At 43.0% G+C, this 16934-nt stretch overlaps 1 protein-coding gene across 2 annotated transcripts in view; it reads left to right on the top strand.

Annotated features, from left to right (window-relative positions):
* cpamd8 (C3 and PZP like alpha-2-macroglobulin domain containing 8) overlaps positions 1–16934 on the top strand; it is a 136593-nt gene that overhangs the window by 67515 nt on the left and 52144 nt on the right. For both annotated transcript variants that reach the window (XM_078556145.1, XM_078556146.1), the window contains exon 31: positions 16389–16475. In XM_078556145.1, coding sequence (XP_078412271.1) covers positions 16389–16475 — 87 coding nt within the window. The remainder of the gene's footprint in view (positions 1–16388; positions 16476–16934) is intronic.

The following is a 16934-nucleotide window of genomic DNA, read 5'->3' as shown; positions in this document are numbered from 1 at the left end:
CAGACTGGAAGGAGGCTAATGTAGTTCACATCTTCAAAATAGGAGACACAATGAACCCAGATAACTCCAGGCCCACTAGTTTTTTTTATTATTCCTTATGTGGGATGTGGCCTTTATTGTCCATCCCTAACTGCCCTTGAACTGAATGGCTTGCTAGGCCATTTCAGAGGGCAATTAAGAGTCAACCACATTGCTGTGGGTCTGGAGTCACATGTAGGCCAGACCAGGTAAGGATGGCAGATTTCCTTCCCTAAAGGACATTAACCAGTTGGGTTTTTACAACAATTAATGATAATTTCATGGTCACCATTACTGAGACTAGTTTTCAATTTCAGATTTCTTAATTTAATTTAAATTCCACCATCTGCGGCGGGATTTGAACCTGTGTCCCCAGGGCATTAGCCTGGGCCTCTGGATTACAAGTCCAGTTATATTACCATTACACCATGATCTCCCCAATCAATAATCGAAAAGATGCTTTGAGGGAGTCATTGAGAATAATTGCAATCGATGATTGCTTAGAGACATAACATGCTCACCCAACATGGTTTTAAAATAGGAGGCTTTGTCTTACAAATTTGATTATATTTTCGAAGAAGTCATCAAGATATTGAATGAGCAAAGTCCAGCAGATATTGTTTACTAAGATGAAAGCTTTTGACAAGGTACCACACAACAGGCTTTTCTGTTAGATTGACGCCTTTGGTACAAGTGGTGATATGTTGTATTGGGGGTTGGCTGGACTGAGAGCTGGCTGGCAGGATGTAGGCAGGAAGTAGTGGTAGATGGATTTGGATCCGTTTGAAGCGCAGTCACCAGTGGTTTCCTGAAGGCATTGGTGTCTTCAGGGGGGAGAGAGAGGTTAAAACAGTGAGACTTTGGGAGAGAGAGGTTAAAACCATAAAGCAGCACGGAGTTCGGAGAGAGAGAGAGAGCGTCCATAAAGCAGCGGAAGTTTGGAGAGAGTGAAAGAGCCCATAAGGTAGCATGGAATTCAGAGAGGGATGCCCATAAGGAGAGTGGACCTGTGTGAGAAAGGCAGCAGCGGCGGGAGATAAAAACCGGCGGCAGAGAGCCCCTTCCACCTGTTTCTACCTGTTAGAGCCAAAGTGTGACATCAAAGGAAAACAGGTAGGTGATTGGTGGGTATCTCTTCCCTGTCTCTTTTGATTGGCCAAGTGGTTTCAATCAGGAGATGTTATTACAGCTGAAGATTACAGTTAAGAAATTCACTTTTAAAATATTTAACACTCAAATTAATTAATTAGTTAGAAGAGAGATGGCTGGGCAGGTGATGTGTTGCAGCTGTAGAATGTAGGGCCTGGTGGACGCCGGTGCGACCCACAGTGACCACATCTACAGCAAGTATTGGCTGCTCAAGGAACTTCAGCTCAGAGTTGATGAGCTGGAGTTCGATTTGCAGACACTGTGACACATCAGGGAGGGGGAGAGTTACCTGGGCACTGTGTTTCAAGAGACAGTCACACCCCTTAGATTAATTACATCAAATTTGGACTGTGGTCAGGGACAGGAGGGTGTGACTGCAAGTGAGGCAGATATGGGGATCCAGAATTTAGCTTTGGAGGAGCCTCAGCCAGTGCCTTTGTCCAATAGGTACAAGGTTCTTGCTCCCGCTGTGCACGAGGGCACAGACTGCAGGGAGGATGAGTGAACTGAACGCAGCAAGAGAGTGGCTAAAGTGAGCATGGGACTCTTAGAGGATGCAACTGGAGAATTGATAACGGGGAACAGGGAAATGGCAGATAATTTAAACCAATATTTTGCGTCAGTCTTCACAGTGGAGGACACTATAAACATCCCAAAGGTATCAGATAAGCAAGGAGCTAATGAGAGGAAAGATCTTGTAACAGTTTCTATCATAAGGGACAAAGTATTTGACAAACTGAAGGCAGACAAGTCGCCAGGGCCTGATGGCCGGCATCCAAGGGTTTTAAAGGAAGTGGCTGCAGAGATAGTGGAGGCATTGGTTGAAATATTCCAGAACTCTCTGGATTCCGGGAGGGTCCCAGCAGATTGGAAAACTGCTAATGTGACGCCTTGTTCAAGAAGGGAGGGAGACAAAAAGCAGGAATCTATAGGCCAGTCAGCCTAACATCTGTAGTTGGGAAAATGCTAGAGTCCATTATTAAGGAAGAAATAGCAGGAGATTTAGAAAAGCTTTAACGAAAGCAGTCAACATGGTTTTGTGAAAGGGAAATCAAGTTTGACAAATTTGTTAGAGTTCTTTGACGATATAACAAGCAGAGTTGATAAAGGGGAACTGGTAGATGTTGTGTATTTGGATTTCCAGAAGGCATTCAATAAGGTGTCACATAAAAGGTTGTTACACAAGATAGGAGCACACTGTATTGGGGGTAATGTATTGGCATGGATTGAGGATTGGTTAACACACAAAACAGAGAGTTGGGTTTAATGGGTCTTTTTCAGGTTGGAAAGATGTAACTAGTGGAGTGCCACAAGGATCAGTCCTAGTGCCTCAATTATTTACTATCTATATTAATGACTTGGAGGAGGGGTCAGAGTGTAATGTATCTGAATTTGCTGATGATACAAAAATAGGCGGAAGACATGTTGTGATGAGGACATAAGGAATCCACAAGGGGATATAGATAGGTTGAGTGAGTAGGCAAAATCTTGACAGATGGAGTTTAATGTAGGAAAGTGTGAGGTCATGCAAGGAAGAATCAAAAGGCAGACTAATATTTAAATGGAGAGAGACTCCAAAAAAGTGCAGCACAGAGGAATCTGGGTGTTCTTGTAGATGAAACACAAAAAATTAGCATGCAGGTGCAGCAAATAATTAAGAAGGCAAATGGAATTTTGGCCTGTATTGCTAGGAGGTTGGAGTTTAAAAATAGGAAAGCCTTGATATAACTACAGGGTGTTGGTGAGGCCACTCCTGGAGTACTGTGTACAGTTTTGGTCCCTGTATTTAAGAAAGGATATACTGGCATTGGACGCAGTTCAAAAGAGATTTCAGTAGGCTGATTCCTGGGATCTTATCAAGAATGGCTAAACAGGTTAGGCCTTTATTCATTCGAGTTTAGAAGAATGAGGTGTCTTATTGAAATGTACAAGATTCAGAGGGGGCTTGACAGGGTAGATGTTGACCAGATGTTTCCACTAGTGGGGGAATCTCAAACTAGGGACATAGTTACAGAATAAGGGGACACTCATTTGAAACAGCGGTGCGAAGGAATTTTTTCTTAAAGGGCAGTGAAAGTCTTGAATTCTCTACCTCAAGAGTTGTGGAGGCCAGATCACTGAAAATATTTAAAGAGGAGATAGATTTTTGAAATATCAGGGAGTTGAGGGCTATGAAGAGCTGGCATGAAAGAGGAGTTGTGAGGCCTGGGGCAGATCAGCCATGATCTTATTGAATGGTGGGGCAGGCTTGAGGAGCCCAATGGCCTACTCCTGCCCCTATTTCTTATGTCCTTATGTGTCAGAAGCCTGTCCTTTGCTATCTTTATGGCTGATCTGAATTTAGGTGTTGGGAATATGATCTGTAAATTTGCAGATAATGCTGAGATCTGTGAGAGTGTCAGGAGTATCGATGATGTTTCGATGGGGCTAAAGGAGTGCAGCTGAGCAACTGCGTGAAGACTTGGAGTTTGCTGAGAGGGGATTTTTAAGTGTTAATTTTGTTCTTAAGTTTTGCTCTTAAAAAAAATCTAACCCAGTCTATAATTAGTAACTGGAAGGCACTGTGTAAGCAGGCTAAGTTCTTTCTTTCTCACAGTTTTGACAGGGTAAACTCACTCTCAGCTGTAGGAGCTGATTAGTTAATTAGCTAACTGGTTGAATGTGGTTACTGTAGCCCCGGTTCAGTTTACTATAAATTCAGGGTTCTTTCGTACAGCCATGGCAAACAGAGCGCAGCCAACTAACTGTGTGAAGACTTGGAGTTTGGTGATAGGGGAGTTCAGTGAAGCGGGGGAAGGAGTTGTTCGTTTCCACTTTCCATCTTTCTCATCTCATAGGAATAGGCTCTTCCTCAACTACAGGCAAAGGAGCTAGCTGTTTGGTGAGTATCTGGTAAGTGGGTAAGTTCTATTCTATCCCTAATGTTTGAAATAGTACACAGTTTGGTGGTAAAGTTAATCAAATATATAAGAAAGCAACATTAAATAAGTGATTAATATAATTAAGTTATTATTTAAAACAAATTAAGGATGGCAGGACAGGTGATGTGTCAAGGCTGCAGCATGTGGGAGCTCCTGGATAACATTGTGATCCAGGGCAAACACGTCTGCAGTAAGTGTTTGCGGCTTGAGGGACTTCAGCTCAGAGTCATTGAGCTGGAGGCTGAGCTGCAGACTCTGTAACACATCAGGGAGGGGGAAAATTACCTGGATGCTTTATACCAGGAGGCAGTCACACCACTAGAGTCTTCTGATTTAGTCAGTGGCCAAGGACAGGAGGGTGTGACTGAGTGAGGCAGGTAAGGGGACCAAGAGGGCAGGAATGTGAGCCCCTGCAACTGTCCAATAGGTTTGAGGTTCTCTCAGCTTGTTTGGTTGGCAGAAGGGGCTGCAGGGTGGATGAGAAAACTGACCATGACACCGTGGTGCAGGAAGCCATCCAAGTGGGGGGAGCAAAAAGGAATGAAGGATGTAGTAGTAGTAGTAGTAGTAGTAGTAGGGGGACAATATAGTAAGGGGGATTGACAGTTTTCTGCAGCAAGCAGCGAGAGTCCAGACGGCTTTGTTGCCTGCCCGGTGCCAGGGTTTGGGACATCTGCTCAGGGCTGGGGAGGAACTTGTTGTGGAAGGTGGAGGATCCAGTGGTCATGGTCCATGTAGGCACCAATGACATAGACAGGATGAGGAAGGAGGCTCTGCATTGTCAGTATGACAAGCCAGGCAGCAAGTTAAGAAGCAGAACCTCAAAGGTAATAATTTCTGGATTATTAACCGAGCCACGTGCAAATTGGCATAGGACAAATGAAATTAGAGAAATGGTATAGGAGAAGTGGGTTCTGGTTTGTGGGACACTGGCACCAATATTGGGGAAAGTGGGATCTGTACCGTTGGGATGGTCTATACCTGAACCGTGCTGGGGCTGGTGTCCTTGCAAGTTGCCTAACTAGGGAAGTAGAGAGGGTTTTAAACTGAATAGTGGGGGCAAAGGATCAAATCTGGGGAGATGTGGTCAACCGAAGAGTAGAGACAAGACAAGAAACAGGTATTAATATGGGAAATTGATAAACAGACTGCAACAACAAGGAACAGAGTGTACAATTCTAAGGGTAAATCAGATTAGGCTAGATGCTGCAAAAATAATAAAAGGACAAAACTAAAGGCTCTATCTAAACGTATGTAGCATTCAAAACAAAACAGAGGAACTGATAGCTGGTAAATGGGATGAGGTAGGTAGATCAGGTGTTTCTCACATGTTGGTGCAGACTCGATAGGCTGAAGGGCCTCTTCTGCACTGAGAGATTCTGTGATAGCGCAAATAGAAATAAATAAATATGATCTGATAGCCATTACAGAGACATGGCTACAGGATGACAGAGATTGGGACCTGAATATTGAAGGGTACATGACATTTAGGAAGGACATTAAGTTAGGAAAAGGTGGAGGGATGGCTCTGTTAATTAATGATATTAACACATTAGAGAGGGATGACCTAAGTTCAGGAAACCAGGATGTAGAAGCAGGTTGAGTTGAGATGAGGAATGATAAAGGCTAGAAGTCACTTGTGGGAATGATGTACAGGCCTCCTAATTGTAACTACACAGTAGGACAGAGTATAAAAGAAGAAATAATGGGAGTTTGCCAGAAAGATACAGCAATAATCATTAGGGATTTTAATCTACATATAGACTGGAAAAATTAGATGGGCAAAGGTAGCGTAGATGGGAGTTCATGGTATGTTTTTGGAATAGTTTCTTAGATCAGCATGTTCTGGAGCCAACCAGAGAGCAGACTATAAGAGACCTGGTATTGAGCAACGAAAGAGGTTTAGTTGATAACCTCCTAGTGAAGGCACAGCGATCATAATATGGTTGAATTTTACATTCATTTTGGGGGAGAGACGATTGCGTCCAAGTCTAGTATTTTATACTTAAGGGCAATTATGAAGGCATGAAAGCAGAGCTAGCTAAAGTGAACTGACAAGTGAGATTGGGGGATAGGTCAAGAGAGATTCAGTGGCAGACCCTCAAAGGGATATTTCCGAATACACAAAATAGATACATTCCCTTGGAATTTTTCTTTCTCGTTGAAAGGGCCCACCATCCGTGGCTAACTAAAAAAGTTAAAGACAGTATCAAACTTAAAGAAAAAGCATATAATTAGAAGATTGGAAAGCATATAAAGAGCAGCAAAGAATGACAAAAAGGTTAATAAGGAGGAAAAAATTAGAGTATGAGAGAAATCATTACTATCTAGTAATATAAAGATAGATAGTAAAAGTTTCTATAGATATTTAAATAAGATAAGAGTTAACAAAGTGAACGTTGTCCTATACAGAGTGCATCTGGGGAATTGATAATGGAAAGTAGGGAGATGGCGGAAGAATTAAACAGGTATTTTGCTTTGGGTCTTCACTATAGAGGACACAAGTAACATCCCAGAAATAGCTGTAAATCAGGAAATGGAAGGACAGAAGAACTTGGGGAAATTACAATCACCAGGGAAGTGGTATTGCACAAATTGTTGGGGCTGTGGGCTGACAAATCCCCGGGTCCGGATGGACTTCACCCTAAGGTCTTGAAAGAAGTGGCTAGTGAGATAGTTGAGGCACAGGTTTTAATTTTCCAAAATACCCTAGTTTCCGAGAAGGTTCCAAAGGACATAGGAGCAGAAGTAGGCCGTTCGGCCCATCATGTCTGCTCCGCCATTCAGTGAGATCATGGCTGATTTGATAATCCTCAACTCCACTTTCTTGCCTTTTCCTCATAATCCTTGATTCCCTTACTGATTAAAAATCTGTCTATCTCTGCCTTGAACATACTTAACGACCCAGCCTCTACAGCCCTCTGCAGTAAAGAATTCCAAGATTAACTACCCTCTGAGATAAGAAATTCCTCCCCATCTCTGTTTTAAATGGGCAACCCCTTACTCTGAGATTATGCCCTCTGGTCCTAGACTCTCCCACATGGGGAAACAACCTCTCAGCATCTACCCTATCAAGGCCCCTAAGAATCTTATGTTTCAATAAGGTCACCTCTCATTCTTCTAAACTCCAATGAGTACAGGCCCAACCTACTCAACCTCTCCTCATAAGAAAATCCCTCCATACCCAGGATCAACCTAGTGAACCTTCTCTGGACTGCCTCCAATGTCACTCTTTCCTTAGATAAGGGGACCAAAACTGTTCACAATATTCTAGGTGTGGTCTAACTGTATAGTTTTAGCAAAATTTCCCTATTTTTATATTCCATTTCCTTTGAAATAAAGGCCAACATTCTATTTGCCTTCCCTATTATCTGTTGAACTTGTATGTTAGTTTTTTGGAATTCATGCACAAGAACTCCCAAATCCCTCTGTGCTGCAGCTTTCTGCAGCTTTTCTCCATTTAAATAATACTCAGCTCCTCTATTCTTCCTCCCAGTGCATAACCTCACATTCTCCCACATTATATTCCATCTGCCAAGTTTTTGCCCACTCACTTAAGAGACTCTTTGTGGCACCCTCACCACTTGCCTTCCCACCTATTTTTGTATCATCCGCAAATTTGGCGATAGTACATTCATTTCCCTCATCCAAGTCATTAATATATGTTGTAAATAATTGAGGTCCCAGCACTGATCCCTGTGGCACTCGACCAGTTACAGGTTGTCATCCCGAAAATGCCCCCCTTATCCCAACTCTGTGTCTTCTATTAGTTAGCCAATCCTCTATCCATGCTAATATACTACCCCCAACACCATGGGCTCTGGGATTAGAATAGTTAGGTACTCATTTGTCCAGCTTGGGCTCGATGGGCCGAAGGACCTTTTTCTGTGCTGTAGACCTCTAACACTTATCTTATTAAGTAGCCTTATATGCGGTACCTTATCAAATGCCTTTTGGAAATCCAGATATATTACATCTACTGGTTTCCCTTTATCTATCCTGTTAGTTACCACCTCAAAGAATTCTAATAAATTTGTCAGGTATGATTTCTCCTTCATGAAACCATGCTGACTCTGCTGTTGGAAAATAGCAAATATAACTCCCTTATTCAAAAAAGGAGGGAGACAGAAAGCAGGAAACTATTGGCCAGCTAGGCTAATATCTGTCATAGGGAAAATGTTAGATGCTATTATTGGATGATGTTATAACAGGGCACTTAGAAAAATTCAAAGCAATCACGCAGAGTTAACATGGTTTTGAGAAAGGGAAATGATGTTTACCCAATTTATTGGAGTTCTTTGATGGAGTCACATGTGCTGTGGATAAAGGGGAACTGATGGATGTTCTGTACTTAGATTTCCAGAAGGCATTTGATGAAGTGCCACATCAAAGGCTATTGCGGAAGATAAAAGCTTATGGTGTAGGGGGTAACAAATTGGCATGAATAGAAGATTAACTAGCTAACGGGAAGCATAGAGTTGGCCTCAATGGTCTTTTTCTGGTTGGCAGGACGAGTGGTGTGCCACAGGGATGAGTGCTGGGGCCTCAACTTTTTACAATTTATGTAAATAACTTGGATGAAGGGATCAAAGGAATGGTGGCTAAATTTGCTGATGACACAAAGATAGGTAGAAAAGTAAATTGTGAAGAGGACATAAGGAGCTACAAAGTGACATAGATAGGTTAAATGAGTGGGCGAAGATCTGGCAAATGGAGTATAACCTGGGAAAATATGAAATTGTTCATTTTGGCGGGAAGAATAAGAAAGAAGCTTATTATCTAAATAGTGAGAGATTGCAGAACTCTGAGAATCAGAGGGATCTGGGTATCCCAGTGCATGAATCACAAAAGATTCATATGCAAGTATGGCAGGTTAATTAGGAAAGCTAATAGAATGTTATTTTGTATTGTGAGGGGAATTGATCACAAAAGTAGGGAGGTTATGCTTCAGTTATACAGAGCATTGGTGAGGCCACATCTGGAGTATTGTGTATGGTACTGGTCTCCTTATTTAAAGAAAGATCTAAATACGTTAGAAGCGGTTCAGAGAAGGTTTGCTAGACTAATACCAAGAGTGGGCTGGTTGTCTTATGAGGAAAGGCTGGACAGGTTAGGCTTGTGTCCACAGGAAGTTAGAAAAGTAAGAGGCGACCTCATTGAAACCTTTAAGATCCTGAGGGGACTTGATAGGGTGGATGTGGAGAGGATGTTTCCTCTTGTGGGAGAATCTAGAACTAGGGGTCACTGTTTAAAAATAAGGGGTCACTCATTTAAGACAGATGAGGAGAATTTTTTTCTCTGAGGGTATTGAGTGTTTGGAACTCTCTTCCTCAAAAGGCAGTGGAAGCAGAGTCTGAATATTTTTAAGGCAGAGCAGGATAGATGATTCTTTAACAAGGGGGTGAAAGGTTATCAGGATTGGCAGGAACGTGGGGTTGAGATTACATTCAGATCTGCCATGATCTTATAGAATGGCGGAGCAGGCTCGAGGGGCTGAGTGGCCAACTCCTTCTCCTAATCTGCATATTCGTATGAATGGAAATTGATGTATTTTGGGATTGAGTTTGTGATTGGCAAATTATGTTTAATTCGGAAAAGTGTTATTCCTGTGGGCAGGGCGAATGCTTAACGTTCATACAGTCTTCAGGGCATTAAAGAAGGTGGAGAAAGTGATATCTGGATATTTTAGTGCATAAATCGCTAAAGATTCATGAGCGATGCTGTGAAGTGGTAACTAGAGTGAATAGGGGATTCCATAGTCAGGAGAGCAGGCAGGCATTTCTGCGGCTGTAGATGGGACTCCAGGATGGTGTGTTGCCTCCCAGGTGCAAGGGTGTCACAGAGCGGCTACAGGACTTTTGAGGGCGGGTGAACAGCCAGAGGCCGTGGTCCACATTGGGACCAATGGCATGGATAGGAAAAGGGATGAAGTCCTGAAAGCAGATTTTAGGGAGTTAGGAAGGGAATTAAAAAGCAGGACCTCAAGAACAGTAATCTCAGGATTACTCCCAGTGGCACGTGGTAGTGAGCATGAGAATTGGAAGATTGAGCAGTTCAAAATGTGGCTGGAGAAATGGAGTAGGTGGGAGGGCTTTAGGTTTCTGAGACATTGAGGTTGGTTCTGGGGAAGGTGGGACTGTACAAGAAGGATGGGTTACACCTTAACGGGACTGGGACTAATGTCCTCGCGTGGAGGTTTGCTAGTGCTGTGGGGAGGGTTTAAACTAGATTGGCAGGGGGATGGGAACCTGAGGGGAAATTCAGAATGGAGAAGGGAAGAACTGGAGTGGGAAGTAGAGAAGTATCAACTGACCGGGAGGATATCCACTTAGATTAGGAGAAATAAACACGAGAGGACTTGGCTTTAGGGTGAAAGGGGAAAGGTTTAGGGGGAACATTAGGGGGAACTTCTTCACTCAGAGAGTGGTGAGAGTGTGGAACGAGCTACCATCTGACGTGGTAAATGCGGGCTCACTCTTAAGGTTAAAGAATAAATTAGATAGATACATGGATGGGAGAGGTCTGGAGGGTTATGGACTAGGTGCAAGTCAATGGGACTAGCGGAATAATATTTTGGCACAGACTAGAAGGGCCGAATGGCCTGTTTTCTGTGCTGTAGTGTTCTATGGTTCTATATATCAAAGAGTATCAAAGATAGGGATTGAGGGGTTGGTGATGGAGGATGAAGTCAGAGAGACTAGAGATGGAGGGATAGGGACTGAGGGGTTGGCAGTGGAGGATGGAGTCAGAGAGACTAGATAAGTACCCCCAGGTCAATGTAAATAGAATAATTTTAGCGTTTGATAGAATTAGAGTAGGCATTAGTAAGTCATTAGATGGGGTAAGGGGGAAAAGTAAAAAAGGCCTAAATCAGGATTAATATGCATGTATGTGAATGCATGGAGAGTGATAAATAAGATTAGTGAACTTGAGGCATGGTTGACAAATGGGATTATGATATTATTGCTATAACAGAGAACTGGTTAAAAGAAGGACAAGACTGAGTGTTAAATATTCCTGGGTATAAGGTGTTTAGGAGAGACAGGAGAGGAAGAAAAGGTGGAGGGAGTGATAGTATTGATTAAAGATAGCATTACAGAATTGGAGAGAGAGGATGTTCCAGAGGGGTGAAGGACAGAAAATCTCTGGTTAAAGGTAAGGAATGAAAAAGGTGCGATAACATTGATTAGCGTAGTATATAGACCATTAACTAGCGGAAGGGATGTATAGAAACAAATTTGCAAAGAAATTACGGAGAAGTGCATAAATTAATAGTAATTATAATGGGGAACTTCAGTTATCCAATACAGACTGGGATAGGAATAGTGCAAAGGGACAAGAGGGGCGAGAGTTCCTGGAGCATGTTCAAGATAATTTTCTGCAGCAATATGTTTTCAGTCCAACAAGAAGGCAGGCACTGTTGGTCCTGGTACTGGGGAATGAGTTGGACAAAGTGGATCAAATAACAGTGGGAGAACATTTAGGAGACAGTGACCATTGTACTATAAGGTTTAGGTTGGCCATGTAAAAGGACAAAGAGCAATCCAGAGCAGGAAAAATTAATTGGGGGAAAGCCAAGTTTGATGGGGTGAGAATGCATCTGGGTTGACTGAGTTGGAATCAAATGTTGTCAGAAAAGACAGTGGCTGAACAACAGGCCACCTTCAAAGAAAAAGCATTGCAGGCAATGTAAAGGTATATTCCTTTGAAGGGGAAAGGTAGGACAAATAAATCCAGAGCACCCTGGAAGACGAGAGAGATAGAGGTGAAGATGAAAAGGAAGAAGTGTGCATACGACAGATGTCAGGTAGAAAATACAATGAAGAATCAGGCTAAATATAGAAGAACTGGAGGGAAGTGAAAAAACGAATAAGAAAAGCAAGGAGAGAGTATGAAAAGAGACTGGCAGCTAATATAAAATGGAATCCCAAGGTCTTCTATAAGCATATAAATAGTAAAAGGCTGGTAAAAGAAAGAGCAGGGCTGATTAGGGACAAAAAAAGAGACTTGCACATGGAGAATAGCGGAACGAGTACTTTGCACCTATCTACAAAGGAAGAAGATGCTACCCAGGCTGAGCTGAGAGAGGAGGTAACTGGTACATTAGAAGAACTTACAATTGAGAAGGAGGAGGTGTTAGAAAGACTAGCTTTACTCAAAATAGATAAGGTACCAGGACTGGTTGAGATGCATCCAAGGGTACTGAGGGAAGTGAGGGTGGAAATTGCAGAGGCACTAATGATAATCTTCCAGAATTCCTTAGACACAGGGATGGTGCCAGAGGACTGGGAAATTGCAAATATTGCACCCTTGATCAGAAAGGGGTGCAAGGATAAACTACAGGCCAGTCAGTTTGACCTCGATGGTAGGGAAACCTCTGGAAACTATTATTCGGACAAAATCAATAGTCACTGAGACAAGGATAATTAAGGAAAGCCAGCATGGATTCACTAAGGGAAAATCATGTAACTTGCTGGAGTTTTTTGAGGAGGTAACAGAGAAGGTTGATGAAGAAAACGCTGTTGATGTTGTGTATATGGATTTTCAAAAGGCATTTGATACAGTGCCACACAAAAGATTTGTGAGCAAAATTCTAGCTGATGGAATAAAAGGGAAAGTAGGCACTTGGATTAGAAATTGGCTGAGTGACAGGAAACAATAGTGCTAAATGGTTGTTTTTCAGATTGGAGGGAGGTTTGTAGTGAAGTTCCTCAGGGGCCAGTGTTGGAACCCTTGCTCTTCCTGATATATATTAATGACCTAGGCTGTGGTGTTCAGGTCATGATTTCAAAATTTGCAGATGATACGAAGATTGGAAACATCAACTGTGATGAGCATAGCCTTGAACTCCAAAAGGACATAGACATGTTGGTGGATTGGGCAGACAAGTGGCAGATGAAGCTCAATGCAGAGAAGTGTGAGGTGATTCATTTTGGCAGGAAGAATATGGAGAGACAATATAAAATAAAGGGAGAAATTCTAAAGGAGGTGCAGAAACAAAGGGACCTCAGTGTATATGTACATAAGTCATTGAAAATGGCAGGGCATGTTGAGAGAGCAGTTAATAAAGCATATAGAATCTTAGGGTTTATTAATAGGGACATTGAGTACAAGAGTAAGGAGGTCGTGTTGAACTTGTATAAGACACTAGTTATGCCTCACCTGGAGTACTGCATCCAGTTCTTGAGGAAGGATGTGAGGGCATTGAAGAGAGTACAGAGGAGCTTCACAAGAATGATTCCTGGGATGAAGAACTTTATCTATGAGGATAGATTGGAGAGGTTGGGACTGTTTTCCTTGGAGAAAAGAAGGCTGAGAGGAGGCTTGATAGAGGTATTCAAGATGCTGAGGGGGGTGTGGACAAGGTAAATAGTGAGAAATTGTCCTCATTCAAGAGAACATCAAGAACTAGAGGGCACAGATTGAAAATAATTGGCAAAAGGAGTAAATGTGATGTGAGGAAAAACATTTTCACCTGGAGGGTGCTTGGAGTCTGGAATGAACTGCCTGAGAGGGTGGTGAAGCAGGTTTGATCGAGGTATTCAATAGGGAATTAGATTGCTACCTGAAAAGAGAGAATATGCAAGGTTACAGGGATAAGGCAGGGGAGTGGGACTAGGCAGAATGCTGTTTCAGAGAGTCAGTGCAGACTCAATTGCCCAAATGGTGGCCTCCTGCACTGCAAAGTTTCTGTGATTCTGAGAATGTTGGAGATATTATTTTGGTCCTTGCTCAAGACCTTGGTCAGGCCTCAGTTGGATTCCTGGGTCCAATTTTGGTCTCTTCACATGTTGGGTGTTATTGAGTCTTTGGAAAAGGTTCAGAGCAGGACCACTAGTCTAATTCCCAGTTTAAATATCGCAGTTAGCAAGATAGTCTAAAAGAGTTTGAAGTGTAGACTGAGGGGATGATCTGATTGAGCTTTGTAAGATGGAAGGGAATAAATTGTGTTCCAGTTGACAGTTGGTTTCAATTAAATAGGTTTGGGAGGACCAAGGGGCCACTCTTTTAAGTTGTGTAAAGTTAAATTAAGGTTAGATATTGAAGGATGGTTCTTTTTTTCAGAACACAGTGAACCTATGGAACAGGCAGCCAGTTTGTAAGATAGACACAAATTCACTGAATTCCTTCAAGTAAGTGCAAGCTGGAAACTGTCTCTGGCTGAGACAGAAATCACCTCCAAATGGAGGTACGGCAGCAAACTCAGGGCCAGAGTGATGATCAGGACCAGTTTTCATCACCTGAAGGGGCCAGAGAGGAATTTTCCAGATTTGTTTCCCCAAATTATTGATACATGTTAATGACCTGGGCTTGGGATAATCGGGGAATCGTTTCAGAGTTTGAGATGACACAAACCTCGAATAAACAGTGAGGAGAATAGTAACAAACTTCAGGATGACACAAACTGACTGGTGAAATGGGCAGAAACACAAAAGGTGAAATTTAATCCGGAGAAGTGTGAAGTGATATCCTTTTGGTAGGAGGAGTGAGGAGAGGAAGTATAAAGATTTTCAAGGGGAGTGCAGGAACAGGGAGTGTACCTGGGAGTGTATATACACAAGCCTTTGAAGGTTGCAGAACAAGTTGAGAATAAATAGCCTACAGGATCCTTGGCTTTATTAATAGAGGAATAGCGTATAAAAGTATGGAAGTTATGCTAACCTTTACAAATCACACAAAACGTTGATTAGGCTGCAGCTGGAGTACCGTGTTCAGTTCTGGGCACCACACTTTAGGAAGGTTTTCAAGCTGTTAGAATGCAGAGATGATGTACCACGTACCAGCTATAAGGGATTTCTGTGGAGAGACTGGAGAAACTGGAATTGTGGTGTTGGCAGTAGATTGCTGGGATTATTTGAAGAGCAGGGAGTTCTCTTAATTCAACACCAGCGAAAAAGGATTAACTGGATTTCATTTTCTGTTCCTTGGATCCTGCTGTGCAAACTGGCTGCCTAGGCAGAATGCTGTTTCATAGAGCCAGTGCAGACTCAATTGCCCAAATGGCGGCCTCCTGCACTGCAAAGTTTCTGTGATTCTGAGAATTTTGGAGATATTATTTTGGTCCTTGCTCAAGACCTTGGTCAGGCCTCAGTTGGATTCCTGGGTCCAATTTTGGTCTCTTCACATGTTGGGTGTTATTGAGTCTTTGGAAAAGGTTCAGAGCAGCTGCCGTGTTCCATAGAACCATAGAAAAATTACCGTGCAGAAAGAGGCCATTCAGCCCAACGTGTCTGTGCCGGTGGGGGGAAAAGAAACTAGCCACTCATTTTTAATCCCACCTTCCAGCACCTGGTCCATAGCTTTGCAGGTTACAGCGCTTCAGATGCAGATCCAGGTACCTTTTAAATGAGTTGAGCATTTCAACCTCAACCACCAATCCGGGCAGTGAATTCCAGACGCCCACTGCCCTCCGGATGAAAAAGGTTTTCCTCATGTCTCGTCTAATCCTTTTACCTATTACCTTAGATTTATTCCCCCTGGTAATTAAGGCCACAGCTACGGGAAACATGTCTTTCCTGTCTACCCTATCTAGGTCCCTCATTATTTTGTACACCTTAATTCAATCACCCCTCGGCCTCCTCTGTTCTAAGGTAAATAACCCCAGCCTATTCAATCTTTCCTCATAGCTGCAATTTTGAAGCCCTGGCAACATTCTTGTAAATCTCCTCTGTGCCCTGTTCACCTGTGTAACAGTCACAGTAACTTGTATGTATATGAAACAGTGTCAGATGTTATTGATTATGTGATGAAGCAGTGATATAGATAATTCCTTTCAAGTTTGCACTTCCATCCGCCCTGTAAGCTATCTGAGCATAGTGAATCAAATCTGGCTCATTGTGCCGTGGGCTGCTCTAACCAGATGAGCTATCAGGAGAGTCTTTAGAATGGTGTGTGGTGCAACATCTGTTATCTTAGCCCATAGCTTGTTGTTGATAGTGTGATTTACTAATGTGTTTTTAGAATTATTAATCAGTCAAACAAGAGAATGTGCATAGAATCAGAGAATCTTATAGCATAGGAGGCCATTTGGCTCATTGTGCCTGTGCTGGCTTTTTGAAAGATCTCTCCAGTTTAGTTCCAACTCCCTGCTCTTCCCCCATAACCCTGCAAATTAGTTATTTTTAAGCCCATATCTAATTGCTTTTTCAAAGTTCAGATGGAATCTGTTTATGTCACCCTTTCAGGTATTGCATTCAAGATCTTAACCCTCTGGGTGAAGAAATCTCTCCTTATTTCTTGAGTTCTCCTAATTATTTTAAATTGTGATGCACATGGATTAACTTACTTTCTGAATTATAGATGGGTTCACACATTGGAGTCTGACGGGTACGACAGTCACTGATGAGGATACGTTTATGGGCTTCAGTGATGGTCTCTCGCAGTCAGGTAAAGGATCCCTTTGTGACAAAGCTACAGGACATTGTCTTTATTCTGTAATTGGTGTACACAACCAGAACAATGAGTATCAACTGTCTCTTCAAATGTTCTCATGATCTTCATTCACAACTAGCCAGTGAGAATCAAACCACTGACAGGTCCACATGGTTGCACTATAGTGAAGGGGTTGACACTATTGGAGAGGGGTCCTGCACTATACGTGGGTGGGGGTGAGGGGGCGCGCTATACGTGGGTGGGGATGAGGGGTCGCGCTATACGTGGGTGGGGGTGAGGGGGCGCGCTGTACGTGGGTGGGGGTGAGGGGGCGCGCTGTACGTGGGTGGGGGTGAGGGGGCGCGCTGTACGTGGGTGGGGGTGAGGGGGCGCGCTGTACGTGGGTGGGGGTGAGGGGGCGCGCTGTACGTGGGTGGGGGTGAGGGGGCGCGCTGTACGTGGGTGGGGGTGAGG

The sequence above is a fragment of the Cetorhinus maximus genome, chromosome 13, assembly GCF_964194155.1.
Source record: "Cetorhinus maximus chromosome 13, sCetMax3.hap1.1, whole genome shotgun sequence".
Lineage (NCBI taxonomy): Eukaryota > Metazoa > Chordata > Chondrichthyes > Lamniformes > Cetorhinidae > Cetorhinus > Cetorhinus maximus.
This window is presented reverse-complemented; position numbering and strand designations above follow the sequence as displayed.